This window comes from Sinohyriopsis cumingii, chromosome 3 (genome assembly GCF_028554795.1).
Source record: "Sinohyriopsis cumingii isolate HCF-2022 chromosome 3, ASM2855479v2, whole genome shotgun sequence".
NCBI classification, from domain to species: domain Eukaryota; kingdom Metazoa; phylum Mollusca; class Bivalvia; order Unionida; family Unionidae; genus Sinohyriopsis; species Sinohyriopsis cumingii.
Window position 1 is genome coordinate 79,567,904 of NC_142963.1, and position 19,358 is coordinate 79,587,261.

General features: G+C 32.7%; 2 protein-coding genes across 2 annotated transcripts in view; both read right to left on the minus strand.

The window, feature by feature from the left end:
- The window catches only part of LOC149803173 (protocadherin Fat 4-like), a 208,618-nt gene extending 195,857 nt beyond the window's left edge, over nt 1–12,761 (minus strand). The window contains exons 1-6 of the mRNA XM_089953895.1: nt 12,720–12,761; nt 12,193–12,315; nt 7,977–8,087; nt 6,880–6,973; nt 5,812–5,909; nt 2,967–3,143 (exon numbers count right to left, since the gene is read on the minus strand). Coding sequence (XP_089810021.1) covers nt 2,967–3,143; nt 5,812–5,909; nt 6,880–6,973; nt 7,977–8,087; nt 12,193–12,315; nt 12,720–12,761 — 645 coding nt within the window. The remainder of the gene's footprint in view (nt 1–2,966; nt 3,144–5,811; nt 5,910–6,879; nt 6,974–7,976; nt 8,088–12,192; nt 12,316–12,719) is intronic.
- An 890-nt stretch (nt 12,762–13,651) lies between these two features.
- Nucleotides 13,652–19,358, minus strand: part of LOC149803176 (uncharacterized) — a 52,782-nt gene continuing 47,075 nt past the window's right edge. The window contains exons 4-6 of the mRNA XM_089953896.1: nt 16,642–16,683; nt 16,211–16,318; nt 13,652–13,744 (exon numbers count right to left, since the gene is read on the minus strand). Of these exons, the coding sequence (XP_089810022.1) occupies nt 13,652–13,744; nt 16,211–16,318; nt 16,642–16,683 (243 nt within the window). The remainder of the gene's footprint in view (nt 13,745–16,210; nt 16,319–16,641; nt 16,684–19,358) is intronic.

The window sequence follows — 19,358 nt, forward strand, 5'->3', positions numbered from 1 at the left end:
GGTGTGTATAGCATCTGCTGAATGCATTCTGCAGGAGATATAAAGGTTCTTATAACTACTGGTATTTAATTGTATGGACGTTTGCTGTAAATGACTTTTGACCTTTAAAAATAAGTGCAAATATGAGGAATCGCAGCCCATCACAACGTATTAGCCATGCATCATTGATGAAAGAACCATGTGAAATATTTTTGATATTTATATATATAATGTTTTTTAATTCAGTATTTTGCCAAATCACTACATACAAATCATATTCCTTGTATTAAGAATTCATTTGCCAATGAGTAAATGCTCACTGCTTGTATAATGAAGTCAGATGACGTCAAAGGATCAAAATTTATTATCTACTGACTCCACAGTGTCTATTTCTTTGTACGAAAATCTATTTCCCTTAAACTCACATGTCTCATTCACTCCCTCATTTCATCATTTTCTTTATCTTTAGCCACTATTTCATAAGTACCAACAATTGTCTTTGGTAATTCCATATTAATACTAAAAACATTTCTCTAATTGATGTACCCTTGGTGATCTTCTGTACTCAAGCTACCATATTCACATTTCTCTAATTGATGTACCCTTGGTGATCTTCTGTACTCAAACTACCATATTCACATTTCTCTAATTGATGTACCCTTGGTGATCTTCTGTACTCAAGCTACCATATTCACTTGATGTTTCAATATCATTGTCATTCTTGTAATCGCCATCATCATCATCATCTGTATAAGACATGACCTATCATGTTTTTATTCCTCAAAATGTTTACCAAGCTCACACTCTTGCTTTTTGAGATAATTCCTAAGTTAATTAATCAATCAATATATACCAGATATGTCAGAAAATGCTTTTATCATTTTTTTTTCCTCTTTGATAAATATGCATGGTTCTTTCAAACGGAACAGTGACCTGACCAGTTTTTGCAATCCTTTGTTACACTCCAATCATCTGGCAGAATAATACCATGGCCAGACATCTTCATAAATTCTTTTGAAATACTATACACATTTGTCTGTCAATTTTTCACAATTTATATAAACCACAGTACATGTAATTCTTTAATATAGTGCATGTTTTTAAAAATACTATCTCCCAGTTGTTGTTGTTGTGGGGTTTAACACCATTTTTCAGCACATGATAGGCTATGCATGGCGGCCAGTATTAATGGTGGAGGAAGAACCAGGGAAAACCCTGGGAAGAACAAACCGACCCATGAGAAGCTACTGGCAAGCAATTTCTCACATTGGCCAAATCCTAGACGCGAACCCATGTAGACAGAGGTGAGATGGAAATGATCTGTAATGGAGAGCTGTTTTGACCACTCAGCTACTCGGGGGCCCCCCATCTGCCAGTATTCTCTACATTGTTTAGTGGTGATAAAAAAACAGTTTCTGGATCAGTCAAAAAAAATTGCCATATAGTTCCAATGAATAGTATAGGCCTGACTGAAAACTTTAATAGGCAAATTATAAGTAGTTTCATAATAGTGGTTATTAACTTAAGCACACTATTGATTATTGGCAAGCAGCTGACATCATCAAAACCATCCATGTAAGCTCACTAGTCATCAACTATCTGATTATTTTTCCTTCATACAAAGTAAACCACTATAATTTGCCTCTGGTTTATTTGCTGCTGTCTGTCAAAAATGTTGTTATTGTTTATTGCTCAATGGTGAATCCACTCATGTGTGATGGTGAAATCACCAATCATCAAATTATGAGATATAGAAGGTGATCAATATAGACACTCAAATTCCCGAATGTCTATTCCTTGTAATATGTAAAACTAAATATGTATACTTTACAAGTGTTTTCACAATAGGACAGCCTGCAAATGAAGTGTCCCTAATGTGCAACAAACAATGGCTGATTATATATTGAAAATCCCAACTATAAGTTGAATATGTAAGGAAACCTGGTGATGGGATCATTTTAGTTATTACTATATGCTTATTCCATGCAATCTGCAAATTCCTATTATATGCTGAAAGGTAATGAAAAATACATTACTGTTTGCATTTTGCATCAAAACTGAAAAAAGAAACCATCAGATCTCACAAAATTTACTTAAATTACACATAATAATGTCTCATTTCTTGAAAGGCCAGATACAGTGACAGTATCATATGATATTGATAAGACGATAAGTATGCCATCTTATTAAACACCATCTGGAGTGGTAAGCTCAGCTAGACTATGACAAACATTAACATAAATACAACTCTGACATGACTATACAATCAAAATGAGAACACTCATAAAGTAATGTTAGGTTTGTTTGTGCTGAATATACCTAATACATATTGGTTTATTCATTATTTGCATCAAAAAGACATAGAATTATGCCTAATATTAACAGTGAAATTTTACACAGAGTGTGATTAAAGTAAATGAGAAGGCTGTTCTGAATGGGCAGGCTTTTGTAACATCATGAGCTCTTTTTTTTACAAAGACTATCTCATTTGATAGAATGAATGACTCAGTCTTTAATGACACAATGTATGTGCAAACACTATTTTTAACAGAAAACCCAAGTTACTGTGATTATTTAATATCCATGAGTGTGTCAAATATTTTAATGATATGCTCTTCAATGATACCTTCAAAACATTATTTTTGCAACACAATCTAGTCAGAACAAAGAATAAATTCCTAATCTTTATAACTGTCTGAAGGATAAACTTGGGATCATGTTAAAATACTCGAGTGTAAAACTGTCCAATATATTTAGTTAAATTATGTTTCTATTTTTAGATCCATTTTTGTGTCCTGAAGCTTAATATTATTCTGTATGCCCATCTATATTTGAAGTCTTTATCATTGTTCTCTGATTTTCTTGCTTGTGTGAAAAGTGCAACATCATATGTTTGGATATCTTTAGGAACTTATTCAAACCTCTTTGCAAAAAGAAAAAAGCTTTTAAAAAATGATCAAGGTAAATTTGGGATAAAATCAATTAACCTTATCTGCATCTTTTGCCTGAATCTGAATTACAAAGGAATCTTTTGGAGCATTTTCCTGTATTCTGGCATGATATTCTGTCTCTGACATCACTGGGGGATTATCATCCACATCATTGATTCTTACTTCCACTGTGGCAAAGGTGAATCTGTTGATTGGGTCGTCCTCTTGATATGCCTAAAATGCATGCAAATATGTTGATGTTAATAATAATAATAATAATGATAATAATAATAATAAATGTTCAGAAAAGAACAAATCCAATAATTTAATGTTTACCAATAATAATAATAATAATAATAATAATAATCTTAGCAATAATAATAATAAAAAGAATAAGAAGCCAAAATAATTTGTTACCTGATGCATATACAACATGAATTAATGGGTAAATAACACTTCCATCTGTTGGTACATTATTGTATATGCAACATTTCAATAGCTAAACTGTTAACTGACTATTCAAGTGTGATCTTTTCTAAAATTCTATTACTCATACCCATGTATTAAGTTGTTTGTGAGACCTGTTCCAAGCTAATGGGTATCTAGGTGTTATCCACACTATAACATGTACACATACATACTTTTGTAACTTGACTATCTTTCTATTAACAGTCCTAAATCTTCAATCTATACCCAGATTCCTCTCTTAATAAAATGTAACTTTTAAAAAGCAGATCAACTTAGAACATTTAAAAATTGCTTAGAATACTTCACAGTAAGCATACCTTTATTTGCCCTGCTACATGTAAGTAATTAAGGCTTGTTCAGTTCTTATGATATATGAGTGACACTGAAAATCTTCAAGGTCATAAAAGTTTGGATGGTATAGAAAATATCAATGAGGAAGTTAACAAGATCTATAATACTGAAACATGTCAATGTAATATTGAAGTATGTCAAGGTATCACTAAAGCATGTCAATGTTGAAGCATGTCATGGTATTAGGTACTAAAGCATATCAATGTAGGAACATATCAAGGTATTACTGAAGCATGTCATTATATAAGCATGTCAAGGTATTACTAAAACATGTTAATGTTGAAGTATGTCAAGATATAACTAAAGTTTATCAATGTAGGAACATGTGAAGGTATCACTGAAACATGTCAATGTACTAGTGAAGCATGTCAAGGTATAACTAAAGCATGTCAGTGTTGAAGCATGTCAAGGTACTAGGTACTAAAGCATGTCAATGTAGGAACATATCAAGGTATAACTAAAGCATGTCAATGTTGAAGCATGTCAAGGTATTAGGTACTAAAACATATAAATGTAGAAACATATCAAGGTATTACTGAAGCATGTCATTATATAAACATGTCCAGGTATTATAAAAGCATGTCAATGAGGAGCATGTCAAAGTATTACTGAAACATGTCAATGCATTATTGAAGCATGTCAAAGTATCACTAAAGCATACCATTGTTGAAGCTTGTCAAGGAATTACTGAAGCAATTCAATGTATTACATGTAGATTATTATCATAATCAAATATCAAGTCATCATCTTAATCAACTAATTAACATAATTAGTTTGCAATCAAAATCTGTCAGTGGATTAGGAGATACAAACACAACAAAAACGGGCCAATAAGACTTTGAAGACTTTATCTAAGACTTTGAACTTTGACCTGTTGGTCTATACTAGATTTATGTTTGTATAATAAGTGTGCCACTATGCCAAACAAAAGTACATGTCCAAATTGTTAAATAACTCAGACATTTTCTTCTTTAAATTTATCATAATGGCATACAAATATCAACAGGTTATCTACATATGCATACAAATAGGCCTACCAAATCTGATTTGCCTGCTTCAAATGTTTTTGATATATTGTTCTAACAATGTGTTTGTTAAAATAGTTTAAGTACATAAGTTGAAATATGTGTAAAATAAATTGATGTAATCACCTAAAAACCTCACCAGGTAATCTACATTAGCATACAACCAAACCATCCAGACTGTATTTGTTGATGTGTGGTTTTTGCATTATCATTATAAAAACTTCTTGGGACAAGAGACAGACATATGAATGGATGTATGGATAAGATCCACTGGGACAATAGACAGACATAAGAATGGATGTATGGATAAGATCCACTGAACTGACCCAGCAGCAAGACAGCAAATTCATATTTTCCATGTTCCAATATAAACTTATATGCCAAATTTGATAACCATCCACTGATGGAAAAATAACTTACTACTATGTTAACAGTCTTAAAAAATCCATACTGACCATGCCCTTTGACCTTTGACTATTATTCTTGAGAATGTTCTATGTCAATCAGACAAATATTTGAACAAAGTTTGATGATAACTTAATCCACCTCCATGACCTTGCTTGACTTGTTTTGGCATATTCTGATATGATTCATCCAAGTCAACAGAAATTATCATAACAACAAGAAATTATAACATGGACTGACCTAGATATAACTCTAACCCATCAACTCCAATGACTTTGACCTAATACAATTTTTATCACTTAATCCATAAAAATGCTGTAAGCTCACTAGCAAATTGATTTGTAAATGTTGTTCAGGATTTACAAAATAAATGAAATTATGCCAGGCATAACACATATGCTGTCAAATAAACCTCATCTTTTGCAAAAATGATAAAAGAGGATGCAAAGTAAATTGCCTTTACTTCCTGCTAAGATACTCTTTTATGCAGACCACCTGTTAGAGCCAACCCCAATCCCTAGTCTCAGATAATGATTAGAGAGATCCTCTGAGTGGTTGTTACATTAAAGTATATATTGTATACTTGTTAGATAAGGTATATAACAATTGGAAAACATGAGAAGTGGGGGAAAAAAAACTATAGAAAGACCTACCTTAACAACCAAAGTATAGCTGTCAACTTTTTCTCTGTCAAATGTCTCATTGGTATACAAGTTTCCACTATATGTATCAATCCTGAAAAAGCCTGATCCTGCAAGTGTAGAAATAGCCATATATAATCAATAAGTTTTTATCATTAATATACTCCTAATACTGGATTTATCACAATGTAGCATATTCCCTTTGAAGAAACTGTTGTTAAAACCAATTATTGCATTATATAACTGCATAGTTATTGAAAACTAAGTCTGACAGTAGGCACTGAAATACAGTTCTCCTTCTTTACAATGTTCATAGGAAGAAAAGAAGTTATTTGCTTTATAGGTGAGGAAAACTTATATGGAGGACTCCAACAAATCTTTGTCATAATAGTGCAGTAAAACACAATAATGGATATTTATTGACATGAAATCACATTATATTAAGTCTTCATTAGCCAATGACTAAAAGAATGTGAAATAATTTAAGCAGCAACAATAAACTTCTAAGAATTTAATGGGATCAATAATTATATTTGTTTCAAGAGTGAAAGCGATATACTGAATGGGTTTATAGTAAAGAACCACTGCAGTCTCCAATTAGTAGGAAAAAAGAAAGGACAATCATTGTATTGATTTGGAAAAACAAATTTTAAATTACATGTGGTTAGAAATCTATTCAAAGTACACAAAAAGGTTATGATATTTACCTCAATCAGTCAGTCAATCAATCGTTCAATGATAGATACAACAAAAGAATATCTGGGAATGGAGATTAGCATGGGAATTCACAAAATACAAAACTTCCCTTCATTTTCTACTATATATATAATATTACAATTCTGTGCATTAATAAAAAAAAACAATCATTTGTAGTGTAAAATATTGAACTTGTTCAAGATAAGAGATTTTTCCAGCCATACACCATACAGGTCAATTTACACTCCATGAAAAGGCTGTCAATAACATTTAAAAATGACTGAATAAAGAAATCAATTAAAACTTTAAAAATATCATTTCAGTATCATATCTATAATTGAGAAGAACACACATCATGGGTACTGTTGACAAATTGATATTTACCATTTACAGATTCAAGTTTATATAGAATTGTTGCATTAATGCCGATGTCTTTATCAGCTGCATGCACTTTTCCAAAATATGTGCTTTTAGGTTGCTGAAGAAGAAAGTCACAAATGCAAATATTTTACTCTGATAAATTTGTGTGAGATAGAGAAAAATAATTCTCTACATTTATTCATTCATTATAATCAGTTTTGTCACTTGCTAATTGATGGCATATTACTCCATTAAAAATCAAACATCAAACTTGTGTGTTTATGCAATTACCATTCTTAAGTAGATGTACTATTCTTCATACATTTAGGATTTCTTAAGAACTAAGATGTTATCCTGTACATTGTAGACTAACCTAAAGTAGGCATATATAAAGATATCATATGAAGATATTCAACTGATATATTACGACAAATAATTCTTGAATATACTTCATGGATTTCAGAACTGTGCACACATTTAGAAGACATGAAAATAAATAACGACATACAGCCAGTATATTACAAAGAAATGATAAGATGATGTATTTAAACATATGTCATGGATGTTAAAGGCTCTGCATAAGAAAAATCTATTTTAGCATCGGTGACTTTCTCCTTGGAGCTGCTTTGCAGCAAACTCAATAGGGTTCTAACTGTACTAAAGAATAACATATGCAATGTTGCATTCAAAAATATTCACAACAACATATCATCCTGAAACAATAATATATGCCCATCCAACTACATGGCAACCCACACACCCACACAGATTATGCTATATAAAAATGTCCCACAACTTTTGTTAGAAATGTATAAAAATCAAAATTGCCATGGAATAACTACTGTTCACTATTCATGACTAGGGCAAACTCAATCTTTACGTCTTGCTGAACTCCTATGTCAATGAGATTAATTTTAGGATAGTGATAAGTATTTGCTTAACATGCATTGCATTATAATAATAATGCCAACTAAAGTATGAAAGAAAGGAAATATTAAATAAAATTAAGGCTAAAGGCATTGTGATATAAGGATGATTAAGGGAGTTGTATATTTGTAAGGGCAATTCCCAAATTGGTGTAATGACCAAAATGGATACATAAACCTAATTTAGAAACTTACCTCTTCATCCACATGCATGTAATAAATTTCATTCTTAAAAGCTGGAGGTTTGTTGTCAACATCCATCACATTTATTGTGAGATTAAGTGTCACACTGGTAAAGTTTCCATCCTAGGAATAAAAAAATGAGAATGTTTTTGGGGCACGTCCTGTTTACTCCACCATGCATGACAATAACAATGAAATTGTGTGAAAGAACAGGCCAACAATAAACATTGTGAAGCTTACTCGAGTTGAATTTAGATGGGTAAAACTCAGACATGTGCATTTTATGATTTTAAAATTTTCATTTTAAAAACTTTGTTTTGTGTTATAATCAATTTGATATGCATGTAACATAACTGGTTGTCTGTACTGAAGTGGCATCCAATAACAGGGATTACACAATATTATAACAGGGATTACACAGTCTTATAACAGGGATTACACAGTCTTATAACAAGGATTACACAGTCTTATAACAGGGATTACACAGTCTTATAACAGGGATTACACAGTTTTATAACAGGGATTTCACAGCCTTATAACAAGGATTACACATTCTTATAACAGGGTCTTATAACAGCAATTATATTCATAGATGCATTGGCTAGGACTAGTACTACATTTCCAGTCGCTTGTGACATAGCAGTTTTAACCTTAGGTGGCAGTCATTCACATCTTGTCCTTGTGCTATTAAACCTACATGTACTTAGTGACATTTGTGTGGTTATTTCTATTTATTGTTATTGTTCTTGTTTTGGGTTTAACAAGACTTTTCAGCACATGATAGGCTATACATGGCTGCCAGTAAAACTAGTGGAGGAAGAACCCAGGAATGCCAGCAAGAACCAAAGACCCACAAAGAACTACTAGCACATATCCACATTGGCCAAGCCTGATACTCAAATCCATATGGACAGAGGTGAGAAGGCAGTGAAAGGTAAAGGCAAGTGCTTTAGACCTGCACTCAGCCACCCAGGGCCCTTATTCACATTTAAGTATAATGCAAAGAAATTAATAACACCTGACAACAATTCCAGAAACAGTAACTCAAAATATTAGTTGGCTCAAAATTGTTTGGACATTCAAACTTGGGAAAAACTGAATTTTATTGCAATTAAAGGTACAACCAATAGTACTATAAGAAGGTACAACCAATAGTACTATAAGAAGGTACAACCAATAGTACTATAAGAAACTGTACATCTTACTCACCCTATATATATATATATATATATATATATATATATATATATATATATATATATATATATATATATATATATATATGCACACGTACACACACACACACACATATAAACACAATTTAACTTCAGCAGGAAATCAGCAACATATTCTATTTTGTCAAGGAATGGATGATTTTCTTTTTAAATTAAAAAATTATTTTCATATGGATCATAATATATATATATATATATATATATATATATATATATATATATATATATATATATATATATATATATATATATATAAGACATATATATAAGATATGCTACTGGTTGAGGAGCTGACCCAGATTGGATGGATATGCATACATAAGGAATAATACTGGGTTTTGCAACTGAGAAAAAAAAAATGTTAGCTTACCAATGCCATTTTGTCAATATTTCAGTCAGGCACCAGTTTCTTACCCATATGCAAATGTTTGAAATACTTTTTACCCATTTCAAATACATGTTTACACTTTACATGAACTTTATTATTATTATTATTATTATTATTGTTATTATTTCCTTTTTTGCACACATTACTTTTATTATCTTCTGCATGCACAACTTTATCAGGTTATTATTTTGAGTTAAAATTGTATTAACTGTGATAGAAGACAATACTTTTCACAACATCTTGTGTATTAATTTACAGATACTACACATTTACCTTGATTAATTTTGATAAACATTTGCTATTCTAACCCTAACCAAAAACAAACATGTAGGTTAAACATTTCTGACCGACTTTTATACAATTATTTAGCTTTCCTGTCATTCATTATAATTTAATTGGTTAAATGTAGTTTAATTAATACAAAGTGCATCTTCTTTGGCTCCTTGCTGGGCCCCTCTTTGTCTACTATGGTTCTCTGCACAGACATGATGTTGTTGCAGTCAATATAGGTTATTAACTTGCTAGTAACTAAATTTTGATACATTGTCATGTTGAACCAATCATATAAGTGAGCTGAAGCATGTGATCAAACATTGTCAGTTAGGCATCATTCATATAACTGATACACCTGTAGAGATGCATTCCTTTCAGTGCAGATGCTGCATTTAATTTTTAACATTATTTGTGGAAAGAACCACCTGCCTCCCCTCCTTCCACCATGTTGTTTTTTTGGGACATTTCTTGCATAGCATACTGTTCCATCTCTGTTCTAGGCGCCCTTTATCAAATCAGCTATTGTTATTGCCATTGCCAAGTTTCAATCATTTACAGCTTTGCTTTTGACCCCCTATTTGTGTCAGTACTTAAATGTACTCAACTATTATGCCCATATATTTCATACCCGCTTCCTACAGTGCATGTATGGAGTACTGGCAGACGTTTGTTATTATAGCAATCCTCAGGATCAGACTTATCGAGTTTCGGTTATCAGTGTCCCTATATACCTTGTATCAGCCCTTTGTGGCTCCACATACAGGTCTCGGACACTCTTCACAACCCTACAAACTCCACCGAGTCTCTCTTCCTGATGTATTCCTACAGAATCAAATCAGGGGCCATTGCCAAGTTTCATGCATTCACAACTGCTTTTGAACCAGAATTTGTGTCCGGGCCCCGAGTGGCTGAGTGGTCTAAAGCGCTCTCCGTTACAGATCACTGCCATCACAACTCTGTCTGCACAGGTTCGAGTCTTGGATTCGGCCAATGTGAGTATGTGAGAAAGCTTGCCAGTAGCTTCTCAAGGGTTGGTGGTTCTTTCCAGGGTTTTGCTGGGTTCTTCCTCCACCATTAATACTGGCCAAAATGTATAGCCTATCGTGTGCTGAAAAATGGTGTTAAATCCTACAACAACAACCAATTTGTGTCAGTACTTAAATTTACTCAACTATTATGACCATATACTTCATACCCGCTTCCTACAATGCTAGTATGGAGTATCATAGAAATCCGCAGGATCAGACTTATTGAGTTTTGGTTATCAGTGTCCCTATAAATCTCATTATGAGCCCCTTGCGGCTCCACATACAGGTGTTGGGCACTCTTTACAACCCTACAAACTCGCACAACTCTCTCTTCCTGAGTCATTTCTATAAAACAAACAATTATATATATATATATATCACCAAATTTTAATTCAAGTGGAAAAAAATCGAAATATCTTCTGTACAGAAGTTATGCCATTTCATCACTTCTCCTTTTTATGGGTGTCTTAATCATCATAATGAATTTATATTCTTCTCTTTCTTTATCATCGCTATTATCGTAGGCAGCAAAAGTATCAAAATCATTACAATTGTGGATTTCTTGCTTACAACCACCATCCTAGTCAATGGATAAATGAAGTTTGCTAGTTTGAATTCCAATTGTAATGAATGTTACACTGTTTATATCTTAAGCACTAGAAAACTTAAATTTTAATTAAATAATTCCATTTGTCCCAAAAAAACTATCTTACTGATAGTCAGAATATTAGATTTAACATTAAAATGTATAACTAATAATCTCATCATGTTCAGTCAACTTCATGTATAGCATTTTAAAATCTATCCATTGACTTCAGTTAGAAATCTGATATTTTTCTAAACTGACACAATCACAACTACTTTTTGAGTCATGTAATAGGTTCTTGGATTCCATTAACACAATTTGTAAAATGTCCTATATTTAAAAAAGTAGATATGCCTCCATTCAAAATATGTATGTGATCTAATAATTAGGTATTGGTAAACAAGGCAATCTCTGAAGACTATTTGATGTTCTACGGTTTAACGCCATTTTTCAGCACAAGATAGGCTATACATGGCGGCCAGTATAACTGGTGGAGGAAGAACCACCAACCCACGAGAAGCTACTGGCAGGCTTTCCCACATACCCACGCTAGCCGAGCCTTGGACTCGAACCCACGCAGACAGAATTGAGATGGCAGTGATCTGGAATGGTGCACACTTTAGACCACTCGGCCACTCGGAGCCCATGAAGATTATTTCAACCTAAACTAAAAATACTTTTTCAAAATTCCAGCATTATTTTTATGTTTTATTCTTACCAGGATCTGCAATTCCAAAAAATACTTGTTCTGATGGTCATAGTCTAAGGTACTGTTGTTTGTTAATTTTAAAGTAAAAATGTTATTGTTTTCGTTGATTTCAAACAAACCATCCATAAGGGGCTGAAAAGAAAAATAAAGACAATAATAAACATTTAAATATACAAGTATGTACGTGTGAATATCAAGGTCAACAGCTACCAAATATATTTCATAAATAAAGTAAACAAGAGTCCTTGTAACTATCCACAAAATGTCTGTTTTTTTCACCTTCTTTTATTTCTCTAAAATGAGAACTGAAATAGATATTTTTTGAGAAACTCCCAAGGTACCAATTTTTTGTCTGAGTTGACATGGGCAATTAAGTCAAATATAGTGCAAAACACTGTGTTAAGATTTTAGAGGTTGAAGTCTCTAAGTCACGAGTTTAGACATTGAACGTGAGGTCATGGACCTCATCAGATCAGTGAACACCATGCTGGATGAAAATCCATTCTCAAATGTTTATTTCAAGAGTCATTACTGACCTTGAAGTCAAGGTCACACAAGTTATCAAATTCATTAGACATGGCAGATATGCATTTTTCAACTAAAGGCCAGTCTTGATCCTTATAGTTTTTTTTAAAATTATTTTTCTTTAGAAGATTACTGAAGTACAAAAGTCTCAATGATGACCTTGAACTGTGCCACTAAGGTAATGGAAAACTAGCATTCCAAACCCATAAAGGTATTGTCAAGATATGCAGTTAAATTAAGTTTGATCAAAATCCATTATTACTTCTTAATGATTATTATGTCCACAGGCCATTTTAGTAAAAAGCCTACGTATGATCTCAGAAATTGAAACAACCCAAGGTCACATAATGTTGATTTTTTTAATAACACTCTTCTGAGATATGACTCTGAACAGACCCATACAACTAGTTTAGTTTCGATCCATGTGTATTTTTAACCTTAAAACATGTGTGTGCACTTGACTCCAGAGAAATACAACCCTTTAGACTCTGTCCAAACACAATGTTGCACATGCTTTCAGGGCTAACATTTTTATTTGTTTTCTGATAGAAAAGTGCCAGTGGCATATTTTTATTTAGCACCAATTTCTCCAAAAAAATTCCATCTTATATTTCACATTTTCATATGATGCTCTTTCCCATCCCCATGACACAATCTGGAAAGCTTGAACAACTAATAACTGATCAATACATTCCCCAAACTATGTAGTTACATGAGCCACATGGGGGTATGTATCTGTATGTATATGTAGAGGACTCATATTTTTTCCATACATTTATGTGTAGATAAATTTCATCAGTCAACATTCATTTTTTCCTGCTAATTATGTCTGATGTGGACTTGAACTTTTGCAATATTCAGCTTACAATGAATCTATAAAATATGATCACAACCAATATAATGCAAAAAATTGGATACCTGGTACCCTTCACAAAAAATGTTATTAAACTGCACAAACCTTTATGGAGGCTGAGGTGTCAAATTTATCTTTGTCACAAACATTAAACTTCCATATACTTTCACCTTCTGGTAGTTTCTAAGGTTAAAAATACAAATGAGAAAAATTAACATACTGCAATAAATGTAAAGAAAAGCATGCTATTCAACTATATCTAAATAAATGAGAGAGAGAGAGAAAGAGAGAGAAGGGGATAGGGAAAATGAGATCATCTTAGACAAACTGACTGCTATTGCAATCTCAATAAATACTACTGATGATTCCTCTCCCATACCGACCCCATCATGGGTTTCGGGGAGGGATAGGAGTAGGAAATGCACAATAGCTCTCAGACAGTTATGTAAGACAACTGTTCTTGTTCCAATATAAACTCACAAAGATTACAATACACATTTCTGATACAATTTGCAGAAAGCTGGGAATATTTTTTTTTTAAACAGCACAGTCATGCAGACATGTATGATTGCACAGCGGGGTGGGATCACAATTCAAAGAGTTTTGTTTTAGCTAATGTTTCTAGTTTGTTGATTTCTTCTACTTTATTTTCTTCGGAGGTTTTGTGTAGGGACTATATGAGGTGGTATTTCATTGTTTCATTCTCTCTCTTTTTCAGTGGACATAGAGTATAAACAATGATGACATGATGCAAAACACGTTTGCAAATTACATGACAGGCATGAAGTATTTATCAAATTGCATACACCTCTCCCTTGATAACTCGCACACAACGGGGTCCACAAACATAGATCACACTATAAGCGAGGCCCGAGTTACCGAGGGACCTCCAAAAATTGAAAAAAGATCACTATGACATCGAGAAAACTGCGGGGGCGGTTAGTCCTACATGTAAGACACAGCACATTTTGATTTTGTTGAGGTGACGCCCACAACATAAATATCAGCGTCGGGTCTTACAGGTAGGACTACGGGGGCGGTGAGCGGAATTAGGGAACTTGGCTGTTTATTGACTGAATCCTCATTTACAATCACGTCAATAATAACTTTTAATAATGCGCTTTTTCTAATGAAGTTGTTCGCTATTCTGTTTAAATAACATTTATTTTCAAAATACCCAACATATTTAAGATGGTTCACACTGGTTTCAATAACCTTCACAAAATTATACGCAAAATAATCTGTGTATTGTATTATATCGTTGCTTCTTGCTTACTTGATGAGTCTGGTTCCCGTATTGTTGATTAATATTATCCTGCCAAAACGGGAGTCCACAGAGCAGGTAACTAGAATAACTGTTGATACACCACCAAGAAAGATTCCTTTTTTTATATAAAAAAAAAACACGCGACATTTATTTCGTGAGAATCGTCTATGTTGAAGCTCAGTTTTTGTATTGCTCAGTTAGTACAATATTGGTATCATGAATTAATTAATTGGAATTAAAAATGACACTTCTTATCATTATTGAAGTTATCTCATAGTGCCAGTTCAAGAATTCTCTGAAACTCGCTTGCCCACATTATAGTCCGTATCTGTGAAATCAAACTCTTTATTTTACTAAATATTCATTTCGTTTGGCTGCCTTGTTATCTTTGATCACAGTTATGAAAGAGCCAGTTAATTTAAGGTAGTTTATGTCAAATACACAATAACATTTATAAGTGTTCAATTGATCAAATGAAGTGAATTCACCCATCATACGACGGGGGCCGCTAGATTTTAAGTTTGTATGATTTTCGTGCCTTTTAACTTCTTTTATTCCACCTCCTTTATTTGATTCAAAAGACATGATTAATGTGATAATACAAAGGAGGCCAGCTTTGAATTCAGTGCAACAGTATAACAAATACTTCAGGAAGTCATTATCAAAACATGGTCTACATTTAGGTTCTCACAGAAACGCTCGCGGACATAGCTGCTACAGTAGACTGACGCAGTTTACGTTTAATTTTACAAGAGGACGCGTTGCATTTATGATGGTTACACTTAAAAAGGAATTAATAGATAGAACTAAAACACAAGTTTCAATTGATACATTTTTTAAAATTTAATTTGTATATATTTATTAAAGTACTGCCTCCACTCTCCACGAGTAACATTTTCATTTCTCGAAATTTCCGTACATATTGTTCATTGCGGTGTACTAAGAATGTCGTTTGGAAAGAAAATGTAAAACATTGTATGACCTATTCTTAAATCTGATATTTCAAAGTGCTGATTAAACTTTCCGGGTCCTATCTACAGCTTTTGACTATAAAACGAGTGATACATTAAAGTTTCCGTTGCCAATTTTGATCGCGATTTTATTCAAGTTCAACAAATTCAACAAATAGGGATCAATTTTTGGGGTATTTTTTGGTTTAAAAAATGGGATCCACGCCTTACCCAACATTATAAGCGGGTTTGTGAGTTATCGAGGGAGTGGCATACTCATTACTATAATTTCTGCTAATTGCTTACATCTTTCCGTTACCAATGAATTATCATTTTATCTAATGCTAATTACTGAACAAAGAAAAGGCAACACCCTACATTTTCTAACACTTTTTCATGTCATGGATTTACAAATGAAATACTAAAAAATACCTCTTTTATGGAAATGCTCTTTAGAGATGGGAGAGGCAGGTAGTTCAGATCACAAAACATTGGCGGGAATTCATTTTTGGGTGCAATATCAATAGGAAACAGAGGATGCTGCAAGTTGAAATTAGAAAATTAGAAAGAAAATTGTACATATATTAGCATGTAAACTACTGGTGCCTATGATATATATATATATATATATATATATATATATATATATATATATATATATATATATATATATATATATATATATATATGTGTGTGTGTGTGTGTGTGTGTGTGTGTGTGTGTGTGTGTTTGTGATAGTATGATGACTCATACGTGGAAATGAATGCTTTACACTGGAGTTATATAGTTATGGCAAATAATTTGAGGCAGATCAAGAAAGCAGTTCAGTAAAAAGATTTATGATTTTAAGAAAAGTTGCTTACCAGTGAACCACATATAAATCTGTATTGAAGACTCTTACTTTTCTGGAAAAAAGAGTGAGTGATTTTAAATTTATGTCACAAAAAGAAGTGCAAGTTTTCTATAACATTTAAAGACCTCCTCACCTATTGACCCCCACAAAAAATGAGACCGTAATACTGAACAATATTAGCCATTTTGAGAAAGACTAGTTTTAGCTATCAACATGGCGTTTTCAATCAACAAGATATGTTAATGGAATGGATCACAAATCTTGAATTGTTGGAATGAATAACAATCTATAAATAGAGCAAAAATGCAGGCTCATGGGATTTTGGATTATTATGCAAGTTTTCAAATAACCAAGTAGCAACAGATGTGTATAGAAAATAATTTTAGTTTGATCATTTTTAGAATCAGTAATAAATTGTATTCAAATAGATTTAGTTGTTATTTTATTTTAAGAACAATATCAAATTCCAAAGAATGATATGTTTATAAATCTCACCCTGAAACTGAAAAAGTTACATTTTTAAATTCAAGGACAATCGTCTTTGAAAGACCAGTGTTTTATTGACTCCACGTGGCAAGTAGAAATCACTTTCTATTTTCAGGTTTTATTGATCCATAGATCAAACTGGCTGTCAGCATGAAATCTGTTTAACCCAAATTCATCAGGGTGCACTGATTCTGTAGGACATTTTTACACATTTTGAAGATACTATACCATTCCAGAAGGATTTCTTGATTGCCAACTCACCATTTTTGGACTTGTTTGTGTTTGGAATGTTTTGGGAGTGCTGACCATACAAAAAATTTAATGGAAAATATAACCAGGCCTTTCAAATGATCTTGAGATTGCCTGAGGGTAATAATGAGGTATATGAAATGGTAAGATTACTCAGTGGCAAAAAGACACAACATAACATATGTGAGCATAAAGAGTATAGCTTTGTAAATAGTTTGTCACACATTTAAAAATATTTTTACCAATAAAAGTTGTACTAATATTTAATATATTTTCTTTAATAATTTAATGATATATTTTCTACACATGAAAGTGCAGAGCTTCCATTTCATCTTTAAGTATGATAGCTAATCCTTCCATGATTCAAGAAATGCTCGTTAAAACAATCTTCAACCAATTTTGTCTATACTGAGGACACTGTCGCTTTTGACAAAAGAGAGTCTTATCCCCAGGGGATACCTATGCCTTGCCTGTGTTAAATCATTTGGGACAATTTAAGTAGCATACATGTCATGTTTTTTGGAAAGGTAGGAGAGCAGTGTTACTGTATTTGATCTGAAAAAGTACAGTAACCTAAAAGAACTTGTTTACAAATCAGATGAGTATGAAATGTCACTGTAACATAATATATTCATGATGGACACTAATGTACAGAGGAAAAGCACAGCACAGCTTTGTAAATAGCTCGTGGCCCAAATTTTGAAATATTTCTGACCAGTAAAAGTTGCATTAATAAATAATGTATTTTCTAAACTGTTTGAACAATGGGTCCTTCATGGGTTCATCTTTATTTAGTAAGATATCACAACAATGTTAAAACATCATTTACACCTATCTACATTACCCGATACAGACAAATGAACAGTATATTTTCTCAGAATGACCAGAAAATTTGTTTACCATTATTTCTTGTGCAGATATATTGGCTGTTCATGCATAGCATTTAACTAGCAGCAGAGAGGGTGAACAGACCACTTGCTTTAAAGTCCATTTATGAAAATAAAACTCCTTTCGAAAAATAAATGAAAAACATAAGGTCAATAACACAAAACAGAATTTTCTAACTAAAACCGAGAGTTTCTCTAATTTGTTTTTTTTTAACTTCATTTTTGTCATTCATATTTTTATAAATTTTAATATGTGTTTTTATTTATCCGTTGGACACTCATTTTTGGTCACACCCTCTATGCTGCTGTAATCTGTGAGTAATTAAATCTTTATTATATCAATAATGGAATCTCACACAGCTTTAAGACTAGCTTGAGAGCGACTAGAGTCAATTAAAAAATATATCCCTGTTCGTGATGCTGGCAAGCAGCAACTACATGCACACCAGGAGTCTCAGGTGGAATTTGCAGAATGTACAGAACAGTTATTCAAACCAATTATAGAACCAACAAAGAAAATTGTTATAGCAACTGAGGCGGCTCAAAAAGCACTGGAGACATTGCCAGTTAATACTGCTGGCCATCTTCAAGCAGGTCAACCACCACCCCAGCAATCTCCTCAACCACAACTTGAAGCTCAACAACAACCTCTGCCAAGAGTTAAAACTAAAATTATTGACAAATTCACACCTGAAGGTATTGCCATATCAATGACCCAGACCAAGTAGTTAACATTGCTGCATTTGGATATCATGAGAGATAAGTATGTAAAACCCGAATATATTAAAACTCTAAAAGCTGACGATTGGATTAGGAATGTATATCGCATCACTAATAATACTCCGCGAATCAAATCTAGGGAAGATTGTAATAATTTAAGCATCTTTAACCAGAAAGTAAAAGATTATGCTGAACAAATAAAGCTAGAGCGGAGACAAAAGAAGAATAAATGAAGTTGCAACTTGAAAAGAAACAATGACGGAGAAAATTGTATTATTCACCAATTAAGAAGAAAGTGGACATAACAACAATTGAGGAAGAAGAAGCAGCTGAAAATTGTATTATCTCAGGTACCATGGGGAGTGGTCTTTCCATGTCTTGCAAT